Source organism: Podarcis pityusensis, assembly GCF_964106645.2.
Source record: "Podarcis pityusensis genome assembly, chromosome: 12".
Classification (NCBI taxonomy): domain Eukaryota; kingdom Metazoa; phylum Chordata; class Lepidosauria; order Squamata; family Lacertidae; genus Podarcis; species Podarcis pityusensis.
The window spans coordinates 43988985-44008079 of NC_138037.1; the positions used below are offsets into that span (position 1 = coordinate 43988985).

A 19095-nucleotide genomic window follows, 5' to 3' on the forward strand; every position below is an offset into this window, starting at 1 on the left:
GACACTTAATTGTTCTCATTTTAAATAGCTGTAAGGTAGACTGGATGAAGGTGGCGATCAATTACATGAATGTCAGTTTGGTGACTTTTCCTGCAAAGTAAACAGGTTTGGGAATGTGTGGCACCAAGTTGGAATCTCCAAGTTACTTACTGAGGAGGAATCACAAAGGCTTCACTTGTGCTACTCCTAAGAGGTGTTAGTCTCCTCCATTTTTAATGCATACAGGGGTCACGTGGGAAATAACCTTCAGGGTTCAGAGACCAAATGCATGCTATGCTGTGCTAGCACTTTATCAAGCATGAATGCTTAGCTTTCTCTGGGCCAAAATAGGTATGATGCTAAATGCCTACATCATTTTCTCTCTTTTTTAATGTATAGCAGTCGGCAAGGCTGTGTGTGACTTTTTTTGCTTCTGTGATGCACAGTGCTGTGAATTAATTCTTTTCCTCCACAACCACCACAGTCCTGACACAGGCTGCCATCAGGCCAAGGAAAAACCTTTGGTAGCACCAATGGTAGCGTCCCTTCTGGGCTTAATAGTGGCCACCAGAGGGGAGGGGATGACACTGGGATGTGGGTGGTGCTGTGGTCTAACCCATTGAGCCCCTTGGGCTTGCCAATCAAAAGGTCGCCAGTTCAAATCCCCACGGCGGGGTGAGCTCCCGTTGCTCTGTCCCAGCTCCTGCCAACCTAGCAGTTCGAACGCATGCCAGTGCTAGTAGATAATTAGGTACTGCTACAGTGAGAAGGTAAATGGTGTTTCCGTGGATTAGCTAGTTGGACTGAATTCATTTAGAATCGGAATGCTTTAGCAACCCACCAGGGCCTGATTTAGGTTTGATGAGGCCCTAAGCTACTAAAGGTAATGGGGCCCTTTATCTGTCTAGCTGTCCTTTGACAACAAATTGTTGCTGTTTTTTGTGTTGAATATATGCTATATGGTAATTTATGGACCTAATAGGTATCTAAAGCCATTTGCACATAAAAAAATACGTATTTTATCAAAGTAATTGTTGAACTGAAATACAATTAATACATGTACATCCAGTTCCCTCCCCTTTAATTTTTTTTGGGGGCCCCCCAAGAGAGTGGTGCCCTAAGCTATAGCTTGTTTAGCTTATACAGTGGTGCCCCGCAAGACAAAAAACTCGCTAGACGAAAGGGTTTTGCGTTTTTTGAGCTGCTTCGCAAGACGAATTTCCCTATGGGCTTGCTTCGCAAGACGAAAAACGAAAATGTCTTGCAAGTTTGTTTCCTTTTTCTTAACACCGTTAATACAGTTGCGACTTGACTTCGAGGAGCAACTCATAGAACGTGGTGTGGTAGCCTTTTTTGAGGTTTTTGAAGACTTTGGTGATTTTTGAAGCTTTTCCAAAACCTCTTTTAAACTTTTAAAACTTTTTTGGGGTTTTTGGATTTTGGGTTGGGGTGTTTGGAATTCAAGGACGTGGTGTTGGGGAGGGGTTTGCAAGAATCTGGAAGCTTGTGTGGTTTTTTTCTGCATTTTTATGATTTTCTGTGACCATTGGGCCACTCTGCTGTTTTTTAAAAAAAATTCTGGATTTGAATTTCTGTGTGGTGGGTGGCTGGGGGAACAGTTGAGGAGGGGGTTCTTCAGCAAGAAGCAAAGAGTGGAAGAGGAACCTTCTTCGAGTTGTCCCCCAGAGTCTTAGAAAATGTACTGTACACTTTGTTGATTTTTAAATGTTTTTCTGTCATGTTTAGAAACTTAATTTATTGTTCCTTCAATTTTTGAAATGCTCTTTACAGTATGTGTGACTTTAAAGAGCACTTAATAAACTCTTGTTGTACCAAATTTGGCTTTGTTTGGACTTTTTTTGACTATAGGAACGCATTAATTGAATTTCAATGCATTCCTATGGGATTTCGTGCTTCGCAAGACGAAAAATTCGCTAGGTGAAAAAACTCGCGGAACAAATTAATTTCGTCTTGCGAGGCACCACTGTACGTTAATCCATCACTGTAACCCACACTTCATCTGTCACATTGGAACTGTTCAGTAGACTAGAAGCCCCAAGGTTATGTGATGCTGCTTGCTGAAAATAATTGGGTACAGTACAATGAACGTTTCTACAATAATTTTGCATTTGCCTCGTTCTAGTATATGACGGCTGCTGCTCCTATGCAAGGGACGTACATCCCCCAGTATACTCCTGTGCCTCCAACAGCTGTCCCTCTTGAAGTAAGTCCATTTTGCTTGTGTTTTCACCTTGTTTCACCTCTTTGGGGAAGCATCTCTTTAACTGTTTTTAAGGATGGGACCATCTGCTTGTATGGTGTAGCTCCCCTTAGAGAAATACACAGGTTTGGTTTTAGTTTTCACCGAAGATGAAATGGAACCTTCTGTTGGGTAGTTCAGTCTTCATGGGGGGGGGGGTGGCAACAGGAACAGGTAACCAAAACCAGACGTCAGACCACAAACACAAAAGAGGTTCAAGAAAAGAAGACTGCAAAAAAAGGGAGGTTTGATGCTCTCCTTAGCATAAGGCTTTTGCCCATAGCTGATTTCTGAAAGCCCTTGAGACCCACCAGAAATCGTGACTGAGCAAAGGAAACCTTCCTCTTGTATATATGCAGAACTGGGGGCTGCTGCACTGACTGGGTGCTTTTTCATCCTTGATGAAGGATTTGCTCCCTCCCTCCTTGGGGCCGAGTCCTGCTGCTGACAGTCTAATGAGTAAGTATTTGCTCGGCACTGTGGACCACCAGCTACCCGGAAGAGCTGACTTCTGCTGCTGTTCATCTTCATAAGGCCTTCTGGACAAACAAACAAACAAACAAACAATAAGGAAAAAAGGGGACCCTTGAAGGGAGAAGAAAGGTGGTGTTCACTCTTAATCCATGTGTTTCTTTTTGGTTCTTCACAGTTTTCTCATAGCCTACTTTTCACCCAGTTATATATATATATGTGATGGGCACAGCATGGACTCAGTGATGGTGTCTTGAACTATGCCTCGTTTACACCGGATTCAGCTGTCATTCCTTGGATAGCTGAAGATACTTTTTCCCCAAGAAGCCGCATTGGCACGCCTCTGCTATAAATATTTGGGCTCTGCATAAAAGACTCTACACTGTGTTGCCTGCAAATAGCCGTTCTCCCCAATGATCACCTCACAACTGTTTTATCCATTCTTTTGAAAGCTTTGCAGTACAGTGGTTTTTCACTCTCTATCATGTTTTGCTGTCAACTTTAATCCTTACATTCCGTTTGAACACTCTTCATAAACCTTTATAAACTAACACCATGGTATATATTTTTGAAAAAATAATGATGATAATTCTGAATTTGGAACTCTGAGCGTTAATTGGCTACCTCTTCAGCAGAAAAAAATAATCTTAGTCACATAGGATTCAAGAATGAATGAATTTGAGATTTTTAGAGTGCAATAACAAAGCTATTTTAATGCCTTCACCGAATCACAAATTAAACCAGAAATGCTTCTGAGAACTATTTTTTAAATGTTTTCTTTAAATGTTTTCCAAAATAGCAAAAACCTATTCCCGCAAAAAATACTTTCCATCAAATTCTAAAGTATAATGTGCGCAATTTTACAAGCCACAGCAAATCACTTCATAATGCTGTCGTGTTTCCTCTTTCCATTACCTATGCAGAAATTACCTTTTAAAAACGATCCGAAAAGCCCTTGCATTGTTGTCCAAAGCATGATACAGAAAGTGCACTTTGTGTGTGTCGCAAACCCGACATGCCTGTCTGGTGGGTCTGGATTCCGATCTCACGGCAATGAAAAAGGGAGCACCCTCATTGGGTCAAATATTAAATCGCTCTGAGTGTGATCCAAATCAGACCAGCCATGCGTATGTGACAAAGTAGAATAGCCTGGAGAGTGTGGATTTCAACACTGCATTTGTATGGGAAGAGCTTTCTGCAGGTCTTCAGTGCAAAGCTGCAGTCTTGGCATGCCTCTCTATTAAACGTGTAGCCTTTGTGTCCTACCAGCATGCTGCTTCTGTAATCCCTGACACTCCACAAAATAATGCAATGTACCTGGAAAGAAATAATGAAGCTGGTGAGATTATATACCGCCTCTTTTCTCCTGTATGTCGCTGGTGTTATTACAGGCAGTAAGATCTCTTGTGCTCCTGTTCATCTCAGGGTGTTGTCGCCGATACCTCTCCACAGACAGTAGCACCTTCATCACAGGAAGCCAGTGGTCAGCAACAACAGATGGCTGTGGAAACGTCCAGTGAACATGCACCCACGTATTCCTACCAACAGTCAAAGTAAGTTGACGGCGTTCGTCGAATGTGAATCGGGAACACATCATAATTCAGAGGAAACATTTTGAAGTGGCGCCGGTTAATAGGACAAAAACAATTATGCATTGTGTAGGGACGCGGGTGGCGCTGTGGGTTAAATCACAGAGCCTAGGACTTGCCAATCAGAAGGTCGGTGGTTCGAATCCCCGTGACAGGGTGAGCTCCCGTTGCTCCTGCCAACCTAGCAGTTCGAAAGCACGTCAAAGTGCAAGTAGATAAATAGGTACCACTCCGGCAGGAAGGTAAACGGCGTTTCCGTGCGCTCTCTGGTTCGCGAGATGAGCGCCGCAACCCCAGAGTCGGTCACGACTGGACCTAATGGTCAGGGGTCCCTTTACCTTTACCTATGTGTGTGTGAGAGAGAGAAGGGGGGCCTGTCTTTTATTCCCATTTTAAAAACGGAATTGAGAAAGATATATTAAGTCTATTGAAACCATACCAACAATGAAATCAGCTCAGTGCCCACCCTTTCATTAAAAACAGTCAGTTCCCCAAAGCCTCTTTGAACAAGAACATGTTCACCTGCTGGCAGAAGGACAGCAAAGAGGGAGCCAATCTAGCTTCTCTAGGGTGGGAGTCCCAAAGTCTGAGAGCAGCCACCAGGCTCATAACCAGCATTTTGAATTGTGCCCGGAAACAGATGGATAGGCAATGGAGCTGCTGTAGCAAGGGAGCTGTCTGCTCCTGGTCGACAATCTGGCTGCGGTTCTTTGAGCCAATTGAAGTTTCTGAGCACTTTTCAAAGGCAGCCCCGCATACAGCGTGCCACAGTAATCCAAATAGGATGTAACTAAGGTGTGTGTCACTGTGGCCAAATCAGACACCTCAAGGAACAAGCCCAACTGTTGCACTAGCTTAAATTGTGCAGATACACTCCTGGCCACTGCAGAGACTTGGGCATCCATGTTCAGGGCTGAGTCCAGGAGCAAGGCCAAAATGCAAACCTATGTCTTCAGGGGGAGTGTTATCCCATCCAGCACAGGCTGAATCCCTATTCTGCCTTCCAGCTGACCAAAAGCACATCTATCTTGTCTGGATTAGGTTTCAATTTGTTCCCCCTCATCCAATCCATTACAGATGACAGACACCAGTTTAGAACTGAAGCAGCTTCCTTGGGTTTAGGTGGGAAGGATAAATAGTGCTGACTGATTTAACCTTACTATTATTTCCTTTTTTTCCTCACTCTACACACAGCTTCCTTGTTCTTCTAGAGCAGCTGAAACTTGCCCCATTTTCTGCACACTCAGAGTTGTGTTCTGTCTTCTGTTTTAGAGCAGAGCCACACCGTACATTTAAAGGACATTCAACACACATTAAAAGCACATGGCTTCCCCCAAAGAATCATGGGAACTGTACTTTGTTAAGGGATATAGGAATTGTAGGAGAAAACTGCAGTTTCACAGATTTTGGACGGAGGCGCCATATCCTTTGAATGTGCTTTGAGTGTGATGTGCACATCTGCCATTAGTGCACCTTGAGTCGTTTTTAATTTATCAGCGCTCTGTTTTGTAATCCCTTTGAAGCTGCTACGCACAACTGTCTGTGATTGCTGTAGCATACAGTACTGTGATAGCATTGTGCACAAGCACTTACCGTGGTAAGCAACACAATTTTACCAGGAGCACTATTATGCCACACCCTTATTGCTGAAAATCCTTTGCTGTGTCTGATTTGGAGACACATGCGTGGTGCTGGCAGCAGGCCATACGACACCCCTGGTTTAGCAGCAATGGCAGGAATATTGGAAAATCTGCCAAGTGTGTAAGCTCTCACACGGCACTGGGTGAGATCTCGCCCCAAATCAGCATAATGTTGCCTGAAATGGCCTCTGATAGTGGTGGTACTTCTCCACCAGCAGTAGATTTGGCAGGGTGCATGGCAGTGACAGAGCGGGCAGTCCACGCAAGAGGCAGCAGCAGGTATAGTGGTGGTGGCGGCAGCGACAGCAGGACAAGGCGAAATGGGATAGGGCTCCCCTATCTGGCGTAAGACAATAGTTTTAGGTATTCTCTCCACGGTCAGGCACTCTGAGCTAGAAAGAGCGAAGATGATCTTAGAAAGTGCCAGGCAGAGTTCTGGGTTCTCTGTGCAATTATAAAATTCTTCACTGGGTCAAAGGAAGATGCATGCCATTAAATATATTCTAACAGAAAGGATGAGTGAAGAAATTATTGACAGCAGGGGGTGTTACAGAGAGTGGCAGGTGGGAAGTTCAGCTGAGAAGAGACGTGTCAAGAGAGTTAGAGAGAAATAAGTGACTGAGTTGAGGGAGAGTGAAAATAGAGGCAAAATGCTTTGGAAACTATTCGTTATAATTTATTAAGTGTCTCCTTGTTCTATACTCGCTGCCTTGCGGGACATTTTCGGGAGGCTAAGAAGTAAGCTCTGCACAAATCTAGAGTGGAGTCCCTAAGGCAACCTTCCGACAACTCCTGCAGCCAAGCTGGTGCCAAACGTATCGCTCTGCTTTCCTTTGCACCATATCAGTGAGGCCGAGAGGGGGGTCTTGTTGTCTGGGCAGCCCAGGACCTCCATACACATTGCCCAGGCTTGCACTTCAGAGAGGTCACTTTGGTGCTGCAAAAACAACATAGGAGGCCGCAGTTATGAGTTACCAGTCTCTGCAGCCACAGCAGGCGCTGTGATTCTCCTGGGATTTGAATTCACCCCCCAGAGGCTCACTCCATTGTCTCTCAAGACAGATGGATGCTGACAATGACTTGTTCTTGCTGCTATTTTTCAGATCTCTATACCCCCCCACACACTTTTAAATCCATTTATGATATATGGGGTTCTAGGTCAGCAGATCTCACCCACTGTCCTCCTTTTGAATTAGCCAGGTAAATAAATACAAGGTGTGCCTTACTACTGTCTGCAAATCAGTAGCGGGTTATTTTGGGGCGTGTTAAGGGAAAGTTTGATTGGACCAACCAGGTGATCTCTAGGGCCCAGGGCATTTCAAGAATTTTACAGATACACTTATTATAATCCTTTGGTCTCAATGTATTTTTTTAAAGCATTTTGCATTTTCTGCATTCTCCCTATGCTAAGTAAGTTCAGCTTGGTTATAGCCAAGGGGTGGGGATTATTTTTTTTTTTAATGTAGGTGGGCAGGATTATTTTGATTTAATGATTCCTTTAATTCAATTGTTTTTGCAGACAATAAACAGGACTGAAAAATGTCGGTCTGAAAAGTTTGCCTTGAATGGAGAAACTTCACCGAACAAGAAGTTGGCATCCAGTTTGCACAGGCATCAACAGAGTTTTCTTTTAATTTTCTACCTTACCTAACGAAAACAAAACAGTGTTTCTATGTGCTGTGCAGATTGTTCAGTCATGTAGTCTGATAGTTTTATTTTTGCTATTTTTTTATTAAAGAAAAAAAAACCCACGGCAAAACACTGGGTTGGTCTTTTATCTGGATGAACATTTGAAATTCAGAATTTACTTGGAAGTGTAGATAGATTTGTTTTTGTTTTCCAAAAACACACAAAAACAGAGAACCGATGATGTCAAGAGGGAGCGAGCTGAGATGAAAACTAATGGTCTTCCTCAAGAATCCAGCTACTCTTTCCCCTTTCTCCGTGAAATCCAGTGTGTCTTTTATTTTGGGTTCATTTTTCTTTCTTTGTTTTTTTTTAAGAAATGTTTAGGTAAGGTTTATCTTGAATCTTAATTGCCTTAATTTTAAGGACGTCAAAGGCTCTCAAGGCAAGCTGTCAACGTCTTGGTAGAAGAAAGGAAAATGGATTCAAACGTCCACGGCATCAACTGGTGAAGTTCAACAGACTGAATTTTTAGGATGAACAAAAAATATATATAAAAGCTGTACAGTTTAGCAGAAAACGATCTTTTTCTTCTTTCGAAGAAAACTTGTTGATAAAGGAACTGTGGAGACTTCAAGAATTGAAAAACATGCAGACTTTTATGAACTTTCTTAGTGTTGACAGAGAAGAATCTAGAAAGCTAAAGTGTTTTACAATAAAATTATTGAACTATGGGGGGGGGAATCAACTTGCATTTTAAGGAATGCAGGTTTTTTTCTTGCAGAATGGAGTTTTTTTTTAATTTACAAAGTGTGATCGCTGGCAAAAGCATTAGTGCTTTTTATCTGCAGTCTTTTTTATGAGCTTTAAAAAGTTTTTAGTCTGCTTAGCTTGTCACATTGCAAACACCTAGCTTAAAAGCATTGGGCGGGGGGGGAACTTAAGTAGATAGGAGCTTATGGTCAAAAAAGTGCAAAAAAAAAGCAATAGCTAGAAGAAATTGTTGACAATTTCTGTAGTCTTTCCTAGTTGTGATCAAATGCAGCCTATGGATGGCCTATTTTATACCAAAGATGAAATGACAACCTACCGCAGTCCAGAAGATAGAGTCGTTTCCCCCCCCCCTTTATTTCTTCATTTTTTAAAAAAATATATCTTTATTTGACCTACATGGCCGGACCAGTTTCTTAACTTTGTGTTTGTTTAAACTACCTTCCACTGGTGTTGTACATTCTATATGCTTAGGCTTCTAATGGAAAGTTCTGAGTAGTTGGTACTTAGCAATGCTTAGCGGAATTTCACAGCATGAGAAAGATATCAGTCGCCAGCTGTTCTTACCCAGGTGCATTTAAACTTTGCTGAGCTTTTCCATTGCGTTGTCAGATTTCTTTTGTACTGAACCTACGGTCTTCCTTCTTCTCAGCATCTCACAGGTTCGTTTCCTCCTCCTCTTCCTCCTCCCTGGGTCATCTTCCAGTGCTCAGAACCAGCCATCTCCATTTTGCATTTTGGTGGTCTGTTCAAGTCACTTAGAAGATGATTCTAAAAAGTAGACGATTGGTGTTTTCGTCTTAACTCTCCCCTGCAAGAAGAAAGATTAAAATGGTTAGTTCTCTCATGCTAGCATGAAGCTAACAACCACTTTGTACTAACTGGCTTTCTGTTGTCTTAATATGTTTGCTGACAATCACTAATTAGTTTGATTAGGCAAAAGACAATAGCAAGTACGTTGAATTGGCAAAGAAACCCTATTTTTAAATGATAAAAGAGTTTATGGAGTCTATATATTGGAGGGCCTAAGAGAATTATCCTTCCCTCACCCAAAAAAGGGAAGGGTGTCATGCAGTGAGAATTTTAAGACTGGCAGTGAAGAAGGCGCCTCCAAATTTTACCAGTTCCCTTATAAGTGTATGTGGAAAGTTTTAAAAGTATGCATTCCATTCATTTCCAACTTCCTTGTTCTCTAGTAAGTTTCAACAAGCGGCACAATCCACTGGGAATCTCTGCTGTGTAAACACGGTTTAAAAACGAAGGGGAGTTAAGGATAACATAAGCCTGAGCACTCCCATAGAGGTTGGACAGGTTCCTGGAGATTACTGCTCCAATATTGCCACCACTCTTGATGAATGAGGCACCAAAGTAGAAGATTTCTGTTCTCTATAGCAGGCAAAAAGATCTAGCGAAGGAAGCACTTAAACAAAGCCCAAATGATTGAAATGGCCTCCAGTGGCAGCAGCGGTGGGGTGGCTGTTAAATGATGATGGGCTCACCGCAATGACAGTGGTGTCTTCAAAACAGGGTAACCATACTGAAAAGTGACAATAATATTATATATAAATGCTAAAACAGGTTTCCTTTGAATCGACCAGGTTCAATGGCCCCAGTTGTGATGTTAAGGATGCAACCTATGAAACACACAAGCCTCAGCGATAGGATAGGAAGTTTGTGGGAGGAATGTCCACGGAGTCCATGGTTACTTTAAATGACTTTTTAAAGAATCAAGTATTTTTTTAAGAATGCTAAAAAGTGTTTCCTTATTTTTAATGTAACTATCTCTTGTTTGGTGGGGATGGGATTGGGTTACCCAAACAAATGGCTGCTAAATATGCAACGTTAAATATGAAAAACGTAAAAATTAAAAACAGTGAAACCATCTAGCCAACCGTTATAGACAAGGGGGCCTGGCTATGTGAGATTCTAAAAGTACATGTAGTTTTCCAGTTACTACATATGGACTATTCTGACTCAAAGGACCACAGCGCTGGGGTCATGGGAAGAGTTTCCATGTTATGTAAAGATCTCTAGCTTCTTCCTTTCTTTCACGTGCTTTGCCACTGCTATTTACTTTCTGTGATCATCACTTGATTATTGTCTCTTTTTTTCCTTTGGAAAGGGTGTGCCTGTTGGATGGGACATGGGAAAAATAATCAAGCCAGCCTTATTTTTCTTCCTTTTAATGCTGTATCTTTTTTCCTGTATGTATAAAATAGAGATTATTCTTCTGTGGCACAATTTTGTTGAATATGAAAGAAGCATGCGTTATTGTTTTGTTCTTTTTTAAAAAAAAAAAAAATGTTCCTGTACAAATTCTAGTTTGGTGCAAAGAAAAGTCTCATTGCTGTTGACAGTGAGGCTGCAAGGTAGCTACCGTGTGGCTGATGGGATATGCTGAAGTACCTTCCCGATTCTTCTGTTCAGAAATCTGTTGCTTTATTTATACATTCTCATTTTGTTTGACTTGGTTCAGCAAATACGGTTAAATCACGGAAGATTAAGTTGCTAGTGGGGCGGTGGCAGCAGCAAATAGTCCATATCATCACTTCAGGTGTTTTTAAAAAAGCTCTTTCGATTGTTTAATTTCCTTTAGACATCCTACTTCTTTGTTGTTTGGCAAAAGGAAAAGAAAGAACTATCCGTTCCTATAAATCACCTGACAATGATAGATCCACTTTGATAAACTGATCAGCTAACAGCCTGGAAGTAAATCCATAATATGTTCGGGGCTGCACTGGCATAAATGGCCACTGAACACCCCCCTCAAAAAAAACCCCCAAGGGTGAGCCTTGATTCTAAATTTAGTTTTATTAACAATTTTATTTGCTTCACATTTATGAGTCTTCCTGCTTGTTCCGGGGGTGGGTTCAAGATCTTTGTTCAGTTGCTGCAAGATGGTAGGAACCTAATATTTTGACCTTGTGCAGACCCGACTGCGCAAAATAATATAAATGGCAAGTTTGAAAACAAGATTCTTCTTCCTCTAGTGAACATTTCCATGCATAGTCTTTATCCAACTCTCCCTTGGTAACTAAAATAAAATCCAGAATTTCCATGGACAATGAGATGGTGCTTGAATATTTACATTTTGGTCTAGATAGGTCCAAGTTCAAAAATCCTTAGAATTACGTTATCTGCTTTGCACAACCACTGAAGTTTTATTTCCCCCAAAAACTAGGTTCCAGATTTCATTTTCTATACAACATGGTGTGGCTGCTGTTAGAAGAGATCTGAGCCTTGCTGGGCATGTAAGTTGCCTGATGCCCCTCAAAGGTGCTTGCAAATTTGCAACCTCAATATACATAGACTTCGCATTTCAGAATGTACGCAAGGTCTACCCAGACAGTAATGATTTTTATGTGCTCAGTGTTAAAGTTCTTTGTGAGTATCAGTGACTGTTTCTTGCAGGGATATTTAACTCCTTGATATCCTATAGCGAGAAGGAATTGCGAAACCTTCGCTATTGATTAAATTATTGCACTGAGCATTCACTTACTGCTACAGAATATTGGCAATGTTTACGTAAGGACTCTCGATTTCTCAGAATGAGAGTTGAAGTGAAGGGATGGAGCTGAAACCCGCTTATCTATACTTTGCTCCAGTAATAGGGATGTAGGTGGCGCTGTGGTCTAAACCTCTGAGCCCCTTGGGCCTGCCGATCAGAAGGTTTGTGGTTTGAATCCCCGCGATGGAGTGAGCTCCTGCTACTCTCAGCTTCTGCCAGCCTAGCAGTTCAAAAGCACACCAGTACAAGTAGATAAATAGGTACCACTGCGGCGGGAAGGTAAACTGCGTTTCCATGCGCTCTGGTTTCCATCACAGTGCCCCATTGCACCAGAAGCGGTTTAGTCCTGTTGGCCACATGACCCGGAAAGCTGTCTGTGGACAAACGCCAGCTCCCTCGGCCCTGAAGCAAGATGAGCGCCTCAACCCTATAGTCACCTTTGATGGGACTTAACCGTCCAGGGGTCCTTTACCTTTACCTTTTTACCTTGCTCCAGTAATGTATTTTGAAGGAAAACAAGTTTCTTTGCGGATCCCTTCTTTGAGCACCCATCACTTCCGTTGTCACCTGCACAGACGGGCACTTACACAGACACATGGAAGTCCCCATAACTTCATCTTCTTCCTGATCTAATAATCCTGCACCTTAAATGTACAGATTAGGTCACCAATCAAAAGCAATGCAGAAGGAGCCCCTCAAATGCCAATATCAGCATCAGCTGGGTGGATGATGGGATGTTGGCATGCAAACAACTCGATTAGGGTTATCCGGTTGTGATTCCATCTTCCGCATGTTGCCAAGGCAACACGGAATTGCTGAGAAGCAGTTTTTGGATGACTAGCCACACAACTGTGACGACATCTGAACTGGGCCTTAAAAGATAGACTTCGATCTTGATGTTATCTTGCAACAAATTGTTTGAAGGATTCTATGGCTTTTTCAGCAGTTCCAGACCTCAGCTCAGCAAAAGTATTTTGATCTGAGCTGATTTCCTGCCAATTCATTTGAACCCAAGTATTGGATTATGGTGACTAGTTACGGAGCGAAGGGTAAGATTTTAAAATGCTGGAAAAGAGACTTTTAAAAATTACGCAGTTGTCTTATAAGATTCTATTTTTTGAAGGCCCCCTGGTAGCAGCCAAGGATTTTGGATTCCTCTGTCAGTGAACCCTGAAAGTGTTCCTGGTTGTGGGTTTATAGCTGCATGGCTTGCCAAGAAGCTTAAAGTGTCTCACTGCAGTAGTTCAAAGCAGAACTTTAGAGATATTTTGAAGTAATTCCATTGTGTTCTGCAATATTGGTGTTCACATCTGAGGAAGAAAAGTGGTGAACAGGCAAACAAGGGATTTTGCAGTGAGGCTAAGCATTAAAAATGCATTTTACGTTATCAAAAATAAGAAGGAAGGATATTATTTATGTATGTGTGGCGACCATACTCAGCAGATTTGAGAATGCCTGCAGTGTAATAAAAGTTTATTTTTAATATGTCACAGTATTTTGATCTAAATTATGTTGTCTATGGTATTAAAGAAATGATGTGAAATATGTAGAAAGTTGCCTTGGTTCATGATTTTAAGCCTGAAGGTGGCTTATCAGCCACCATCCCTATCATTTTAATGCTGAGACTGACATGAGTGAAACAGGTTTAAGGATAGTCTCCAGGACTATTACCTGTATAGTAAAAATCATGTGAAAAGTGTGATTATGGGCTTAACATAATGAATCAATCCACATGGTGATGAGACCAAATATGGAATTTGAAGATAGTTGTGTTTGAGTCATACATGGCCAACATTTCATTTCAAGGCTTTATTTAACATGAAATTGGTTCTGATGTACAAAGGTATAAAGGATTTTCAAGTCCTCAGCATTAGACCAAGGATATTCTAGCGGTGTGATGACATTGCAAAGGGAAAAAAAGCACGCTGCATGTTTCAGAGAACCTCTCCTTTTTTAAAAAAAACGCTATCTTGTTCCTCTACAGCGGTGGGTGAGTTACTTCATTTTGAATAAAGCATAAACATAATCATGCATGTAAGCACCCATGTGCGTACTTGGCAAGGAAGGTCAGTGACTGATCAGATCTTTCTAGTCCTTGTTGAGCAGTTTCAGGAATCATGAAACATCAGAAGAAAGGTTATTTCTCTTAGGAGGGGAAAAAACCCCATCTTCTACTGTCATATCACCTAAAGTGGATTCCAATCTCAAATTCCTCTTCATACCTCAGACTACAGAAAAGAAACAGTATTTTCACTTTTACTGACATGTTCTTTGTTAAAAAAAAATAAATGGAAATGTTTGACAAATGCTGTAAAGTGAATGTCGGGTTTGCTTCTGTGGGGATTAAAATTCTTGTGTTTACATAAATGGGTTTATATTTTGACAGCTATTACACTTGAGGTTCTTCCATCCTAATAACTATTTGTTAGGAGCTGTGAATGATCTGCTATTAGTCCCGAATTATTACTACATTCTGATGCTGAAAGATTTTTTTACTGAAAACAAAATCTGGGGGAGGGAAGGGTTTTGTTCTAGATTATAATTGTGTTTTCTAACTTGATTTTGTTTTTGTTTGGTTTTTTTTACTTTGGAAAGAAGTTTTGTGCATCTAAAAGGTTTGGGTCAATAGGTTTTTAAAAGCTGAAAAATGGCATGGGCCAGTTCAGCAGACTTGGTTGAACTGGTTGAAACATGTAGGTTGACTGTTCATGCTGTGCCTTTGCAGATGGGGAATTGGAAATTTTAGTACTTCACTGTGAAGTTATAAAGTATATGAGGTACTGCCCTTAGATGTTTTTACATCTGAAAAGTCAAAATGACCCCTTTGATATCCTAATTGATACCCTGGTTGAATATTGAAATGAAGGGAGAGGTATGCCACAGTGATTGTATCTCCTTGTGGCAAGCAAATCAAATGTCCCAATCACAAGCAGAAAGCCAATTAATACAAGCTGAAATAAAAAAATATCACCATGTGTTGGGTGGTTGTATCCAACCTTCATTCATCCCTAACCTGACCAACAATCTTTACAAGAAGCACTCAGGTGAATATTTGGACAAAGACACATCATGGGCCTAGTCTATCTACAGTGCAAAAAAAAAAAATAATGTTTTGTTCATTGGTCTTACAAAAACACAATGCTACTAATTGGGGGTTGCAAATTTTAGATTGGCAAAACTAGGCTGGCCTAAATGGTCATGCTAAGAACAAGCTCCTCTTCCCCTCATTGATAAACACCTCAAGGAAGTAAGTTTCTTGTAATAAAACCGGAAGTGTCAATATTTCATACAGCAAACTCTAAACTGTTCCCCGCCCCCCTCTGTTTCAAATGAAAAGGCTCCCGTCTGGTTAAAATGAAATCGAATCAAGGAACCAGGGCTGTGAAACAAGATTAAATTCCTACCCAGTAAATGGAAAACACCCTTTGCAGGCCTTCCAGTTCCCAAAGCGCAGCCCAAAAGAACTCTGAAAGGAATTAAAATAACGATTCTGACTTGTAAGGGCATCTTTGTGCTAATGTTTCAAAATGTCATGAAAAGTTCTGTATTGCTGAGGGGGAGGGTTTCCCCCTCGTTCTCTTTTTTTTATTTCTGTTTGTACCACAATCCTAATAGCTGCCATTTTCCCAATCCTGGGGCTTTCTGTAGATCAGTGGATGTTAGGTTTAAACCTCTCTTTTCTTTGATGAAGCTTTCAATAAAAAAACAAAACTAAAGAAAAGCACTGAGTCTTGTGTTTTCTTGAGGCTGGCATGGATCAAACTGAAGGACGGCACAGTGTCCAGCACTAACGGGTCAGAGTGAGACCTCTGAAATCCTCCTGAGAAATAAAGACTGTCACAACATCTGGACTGAGATAATCTCAGAGTTTGGAAGGAGGAAAGTGTATTCTGTGGATAATTGCACTATTATAACATAGCTCAAAAGACCCTGAAATACACAGAAATTATAATAATCTGGGCGTAATTTTTAAATAGGAACTGCAAGCTCCAACTGAATTGAAGAACAGTCCTATAGTTGTGAGGAAAGAATCCATAGCCGAGGAATTGCACATCCTGATATGTTCTCTGGCCACAATCTTCTATCTGGTGCAGATTTCCCTAAAAGGCTCTGTTTCTGACTACAGCACCACAGAGACCTTCAGGGATAGACTTCCCTCTTAGTCAGTGAAGAGGGAGCTCCACAGTACCCAGTCACCCTCCTAGAGGGCACAGAACTGCTCTTTTAATTGGCAGACTAAAAAAACAAAGTTTTGGTTATGTCAAGTTTGCTTGGAAGTAAATCCCACTAGGTTCAGTGGGACGCTTCCAAGTAAATCAGTAAAGGAAAGCAACCTAAGTCACACTAAAATTTGCCCAGGCTCTACAATTATTCCGTGGCGATGAGACTTAAGTTGGCTATGCAGATTCTCCCATCTATTTGTGCATTCGCGCTTTGCGAAAGCTGTTGTTCACCCCATTTGAAAGTTCAGCATTTATCCTTTTGCTAGACCTAGGGCAAGTCATAGAATGAAAGGCTGACTTTTCCATATATTTCTAGTGCAGAAGTTTAAAATTATTTAATTATATATTATCTTAACATTAATGGACATCTTCCCTCTTTATATTTGTGCGTTAACTTTTTTGTCCCTCGGTCTACCCCCAAGGACATGCTTTTTCGTTTATACTTAACCACAGGCAATGGGGGGCTACAATGGGGGGACGGACGCAAGGCAAACATGAGCAGAGACGTGGATGTCACACTTACCTTTGAAGAGTAGGCTGCATCCCAGAGGTTTCTCAGCGTGCGCGCGCACACACACACACACACACACCTCCACCCTTCGTCCAAGGAAGCAAGAGGCATTCATTACTTCAGTTCAAGGATGATCTTCAGCCAGGCAAAACAATTCCCGGATGATGAGGGGCCATGGCCTGGGACTCAGCCACACAGCTGCAAATTAAACATTTAAAATGTGTTGTAAACTGCAATATACAAATGTGACACTAGACGGTGAAAGTGAGCTATGCAAATTTCAACGTATTTTTTCAAAACGTTTTAAAATACAGCATTTCACATTTTTATTTTTATTTTTTTAATATGTGTATAGATTCCACCCTGGTGTAATCTTGAAGGCTAGACGGAAAGAACGGGAAAAGGCACTTAGCTTGAGGTTCCTCACCGCAGCTCTATATCACCCCATTATTCCTTTCTTAATGTAAATGGAAGATTTAGAATCGTAGAATTGTAGAGTTGAAGTCCGACCCCCTTCTGTCAGTGGCGCGCAGTGAACATTTTCAAAGGGGAACAGTTTGGGCCAGAGGCTCTAGCTTGCGAGGGGCGTGGGGGGTCAATGTCATGAGTGTGACATTTGACATCGCGCATGTGAGCATTGCACCTCCCACCCGAATCCAGGCAGAAGCTTCCCAGGCTTTGTGAAGGAGGTGCCAGGGCTCCAAGAGGATGCTGAAGCCCTCCTGCCACCTTCCAAAAGCCAGATGGGCTTTGGGAAGATGGCAGGATGGATCTTGGACCCATCAGAGCCTCGCACCTTCCTCCCTAAGCCAGGCAGAAGCTTTCCGGGCTTTGAGAAGGAAGCACCAGGGGAACATTAAGGCAACTAGCCTAGGCCCCTCAGTCCAATGACCACACGCCACTGCCTGCAATGCAGGAATCTTTGCCCAATGTGCAGCTCAAGCCCATTGAGATTAAGAGTCTCACGCTCTAGCGACAATAAAACAAATTGTGTATACCATTACACACAAACCCAAGCGAAACAACATTGCTTTTTTCTGGGGGGTACTCAAGAGTATGCAGTGCCGGCACCTTTTTTCCCTAGAAGAAAAGCACTGTCAATAACAGTGAAAACATTTCCTGTTGTGCTACTTTTACATGAACTCCAGAATCATAAAAAACAGCCCGATTCTTTTCCAAACGTATCTTCATTATGTACTTCTTGTTTGACTCCTTATGCCAACGCTTGCTTGCTTAAGGGAGTGGTATCTCGCTTTTTTACATAGCATTTTCTCTATTTTCCCTCTTCATAGCTGTTTGGTAATTTAAAACAAAAAACAAAGCTAGCTCTCCAAGTGGAAGGAATATGCTACTTTGGGCGATAAGACAAAAACAAAGTTGGACTTCTGCTTTCCTTCCCAGCTACTTTGGGAATTCCCAACAGCACACAGACTTATTCCTAGCAAGCTCTCTTAGCTGTTTGACCTTTCATTTGAACTGCCCGTTCTCCAGATACCCGCAAGGAGCGACCACCTCCTCTTTCCTTTCAATATAGTTTCTTTTCCTCAACTTAAAATTGTCTGTTCTTATGCTTCATACACACCCGTTAAGTGCTTTGATTTATTTTTATATACGTTAAGCGGTTATACTGTTTCTGGGGATGCTTGAGCCATAGTGTTAGTCTTTTTAGAGTTATGGATATGGACGGGAACCGAGACCTAGCTGGGCCTCAAGGGAGCTGCAGGCAAATGTTACAGCACTGTCTTGGGTTTTTAGCTACAGGCACGAAAGTTTCCTCTGTCAGGGTCACATGCAAGTGGGGATCTGGTTTAATATAAATTTTGCATGCTTATAAAGCCCACCAGCATTCTGAACAAGTGACCCCCTAACTCCCTGCTTCTACCCACTCACGTTAGCACGGACAGGGCTGAGTGATATTTGGTTGTCAACATTGTGATATATCACCCATTAAATATCGCGATATACCGATATATCCCAATGCCTAAAATAAGGATGGAGCTATGTAGAGGCATTGGCTGGCTTTACAGTTATCCCCACATCATCTTTTTAGCATAGCGCGCACACACACACGCTGGGCAATGTATTGATACGTTGTCAAATATCAGTTTGATTTCATAATATTCAACATGACAATATATCGCGAATCACAATGTATGTGTGTGTGTGCTATGTAAAAAATTGTAATGTGGGGGGGGGGGGATGTGAAGCCAACCATTGCTTCTCTCCTGATTCCTTCCATCCCTGTTGCTCTGTATTGTAAAGTAACAGTTGTAACAACATGTTAAAGGTAAGTAAAAAAAATTTAAATCAGCTTTAGGCCCCTAAGTAGCAGTTGCCAGGACATTATCCCATTAGCCTCTACATAGTAACATCCTTATATCAGACATCACGATGTTTAGTTGGTATTATATCTATCTATCTATCTATCTATCTATCTCTCTCTCTCTCTCTCTCTCTATCTATCTATCTATCTATCTATCTATATATCACAGTGTTGAAAGCCAGACATCACTCAAC

General features: G+C 41.6%; 1 protein-coding gene and 1 long non-coding RNA gene across 14 annotated transcripts in view; one reads left to right on the forward strand and one right to left on the reverse strand.

Moving 5' to 3' along the window:
* RBMS3 (RNA binding motif single stranded interacting protein 3) overlaps positions 1-15565 on the forward strand; it is a gene marked incomplete at its 3' end in the record, with an annotated part of 764091 nt that extends 748526 nt beyond the window's left edge. For 6 of the 8 annotated variants that reach the window (XM_080974853.1, XM_080974852.1, XM_080974856.1 and 3 more), the window contains 3 exons: positions 2123-2203; positions 4136-4263; positions 7459-15565. In XM_080974853.1, the coding sequence (XP_080830979.1) occupies positions 2123-2203; positions 4136-4263; positions 7459-7465 (216 nt within the window). Of the gene's footprint in view, positions 1-2122; positions 2204-4135; positions 4268-7458 lie in introns of those variants that run through there. The other 2 variants (XM_080974854.1, XM_080974859.1) reach the window with 1 other exon arrangement.
* LOC308459568 overlaps positions 9010-19095 on the reverse strand; it is a 194028-nt gene continuing 183942 nt past the window's right edge. For all 6 annotated transcript variants that reach the window (XR_013978157.1, XR_013978158.1, XR_013978159.1 and 3 more), the window contains 2 exons: positions 16591-16776; positions 9010-9147 (listed from right to left, as the gene is read on the reverse strand). This is a non-coding gene — a long non-coding RNA (uncharacterized lncRNA). The remainder of the gene's footprint in view (positions 9148-16590; positions 16777-19095) is intronic.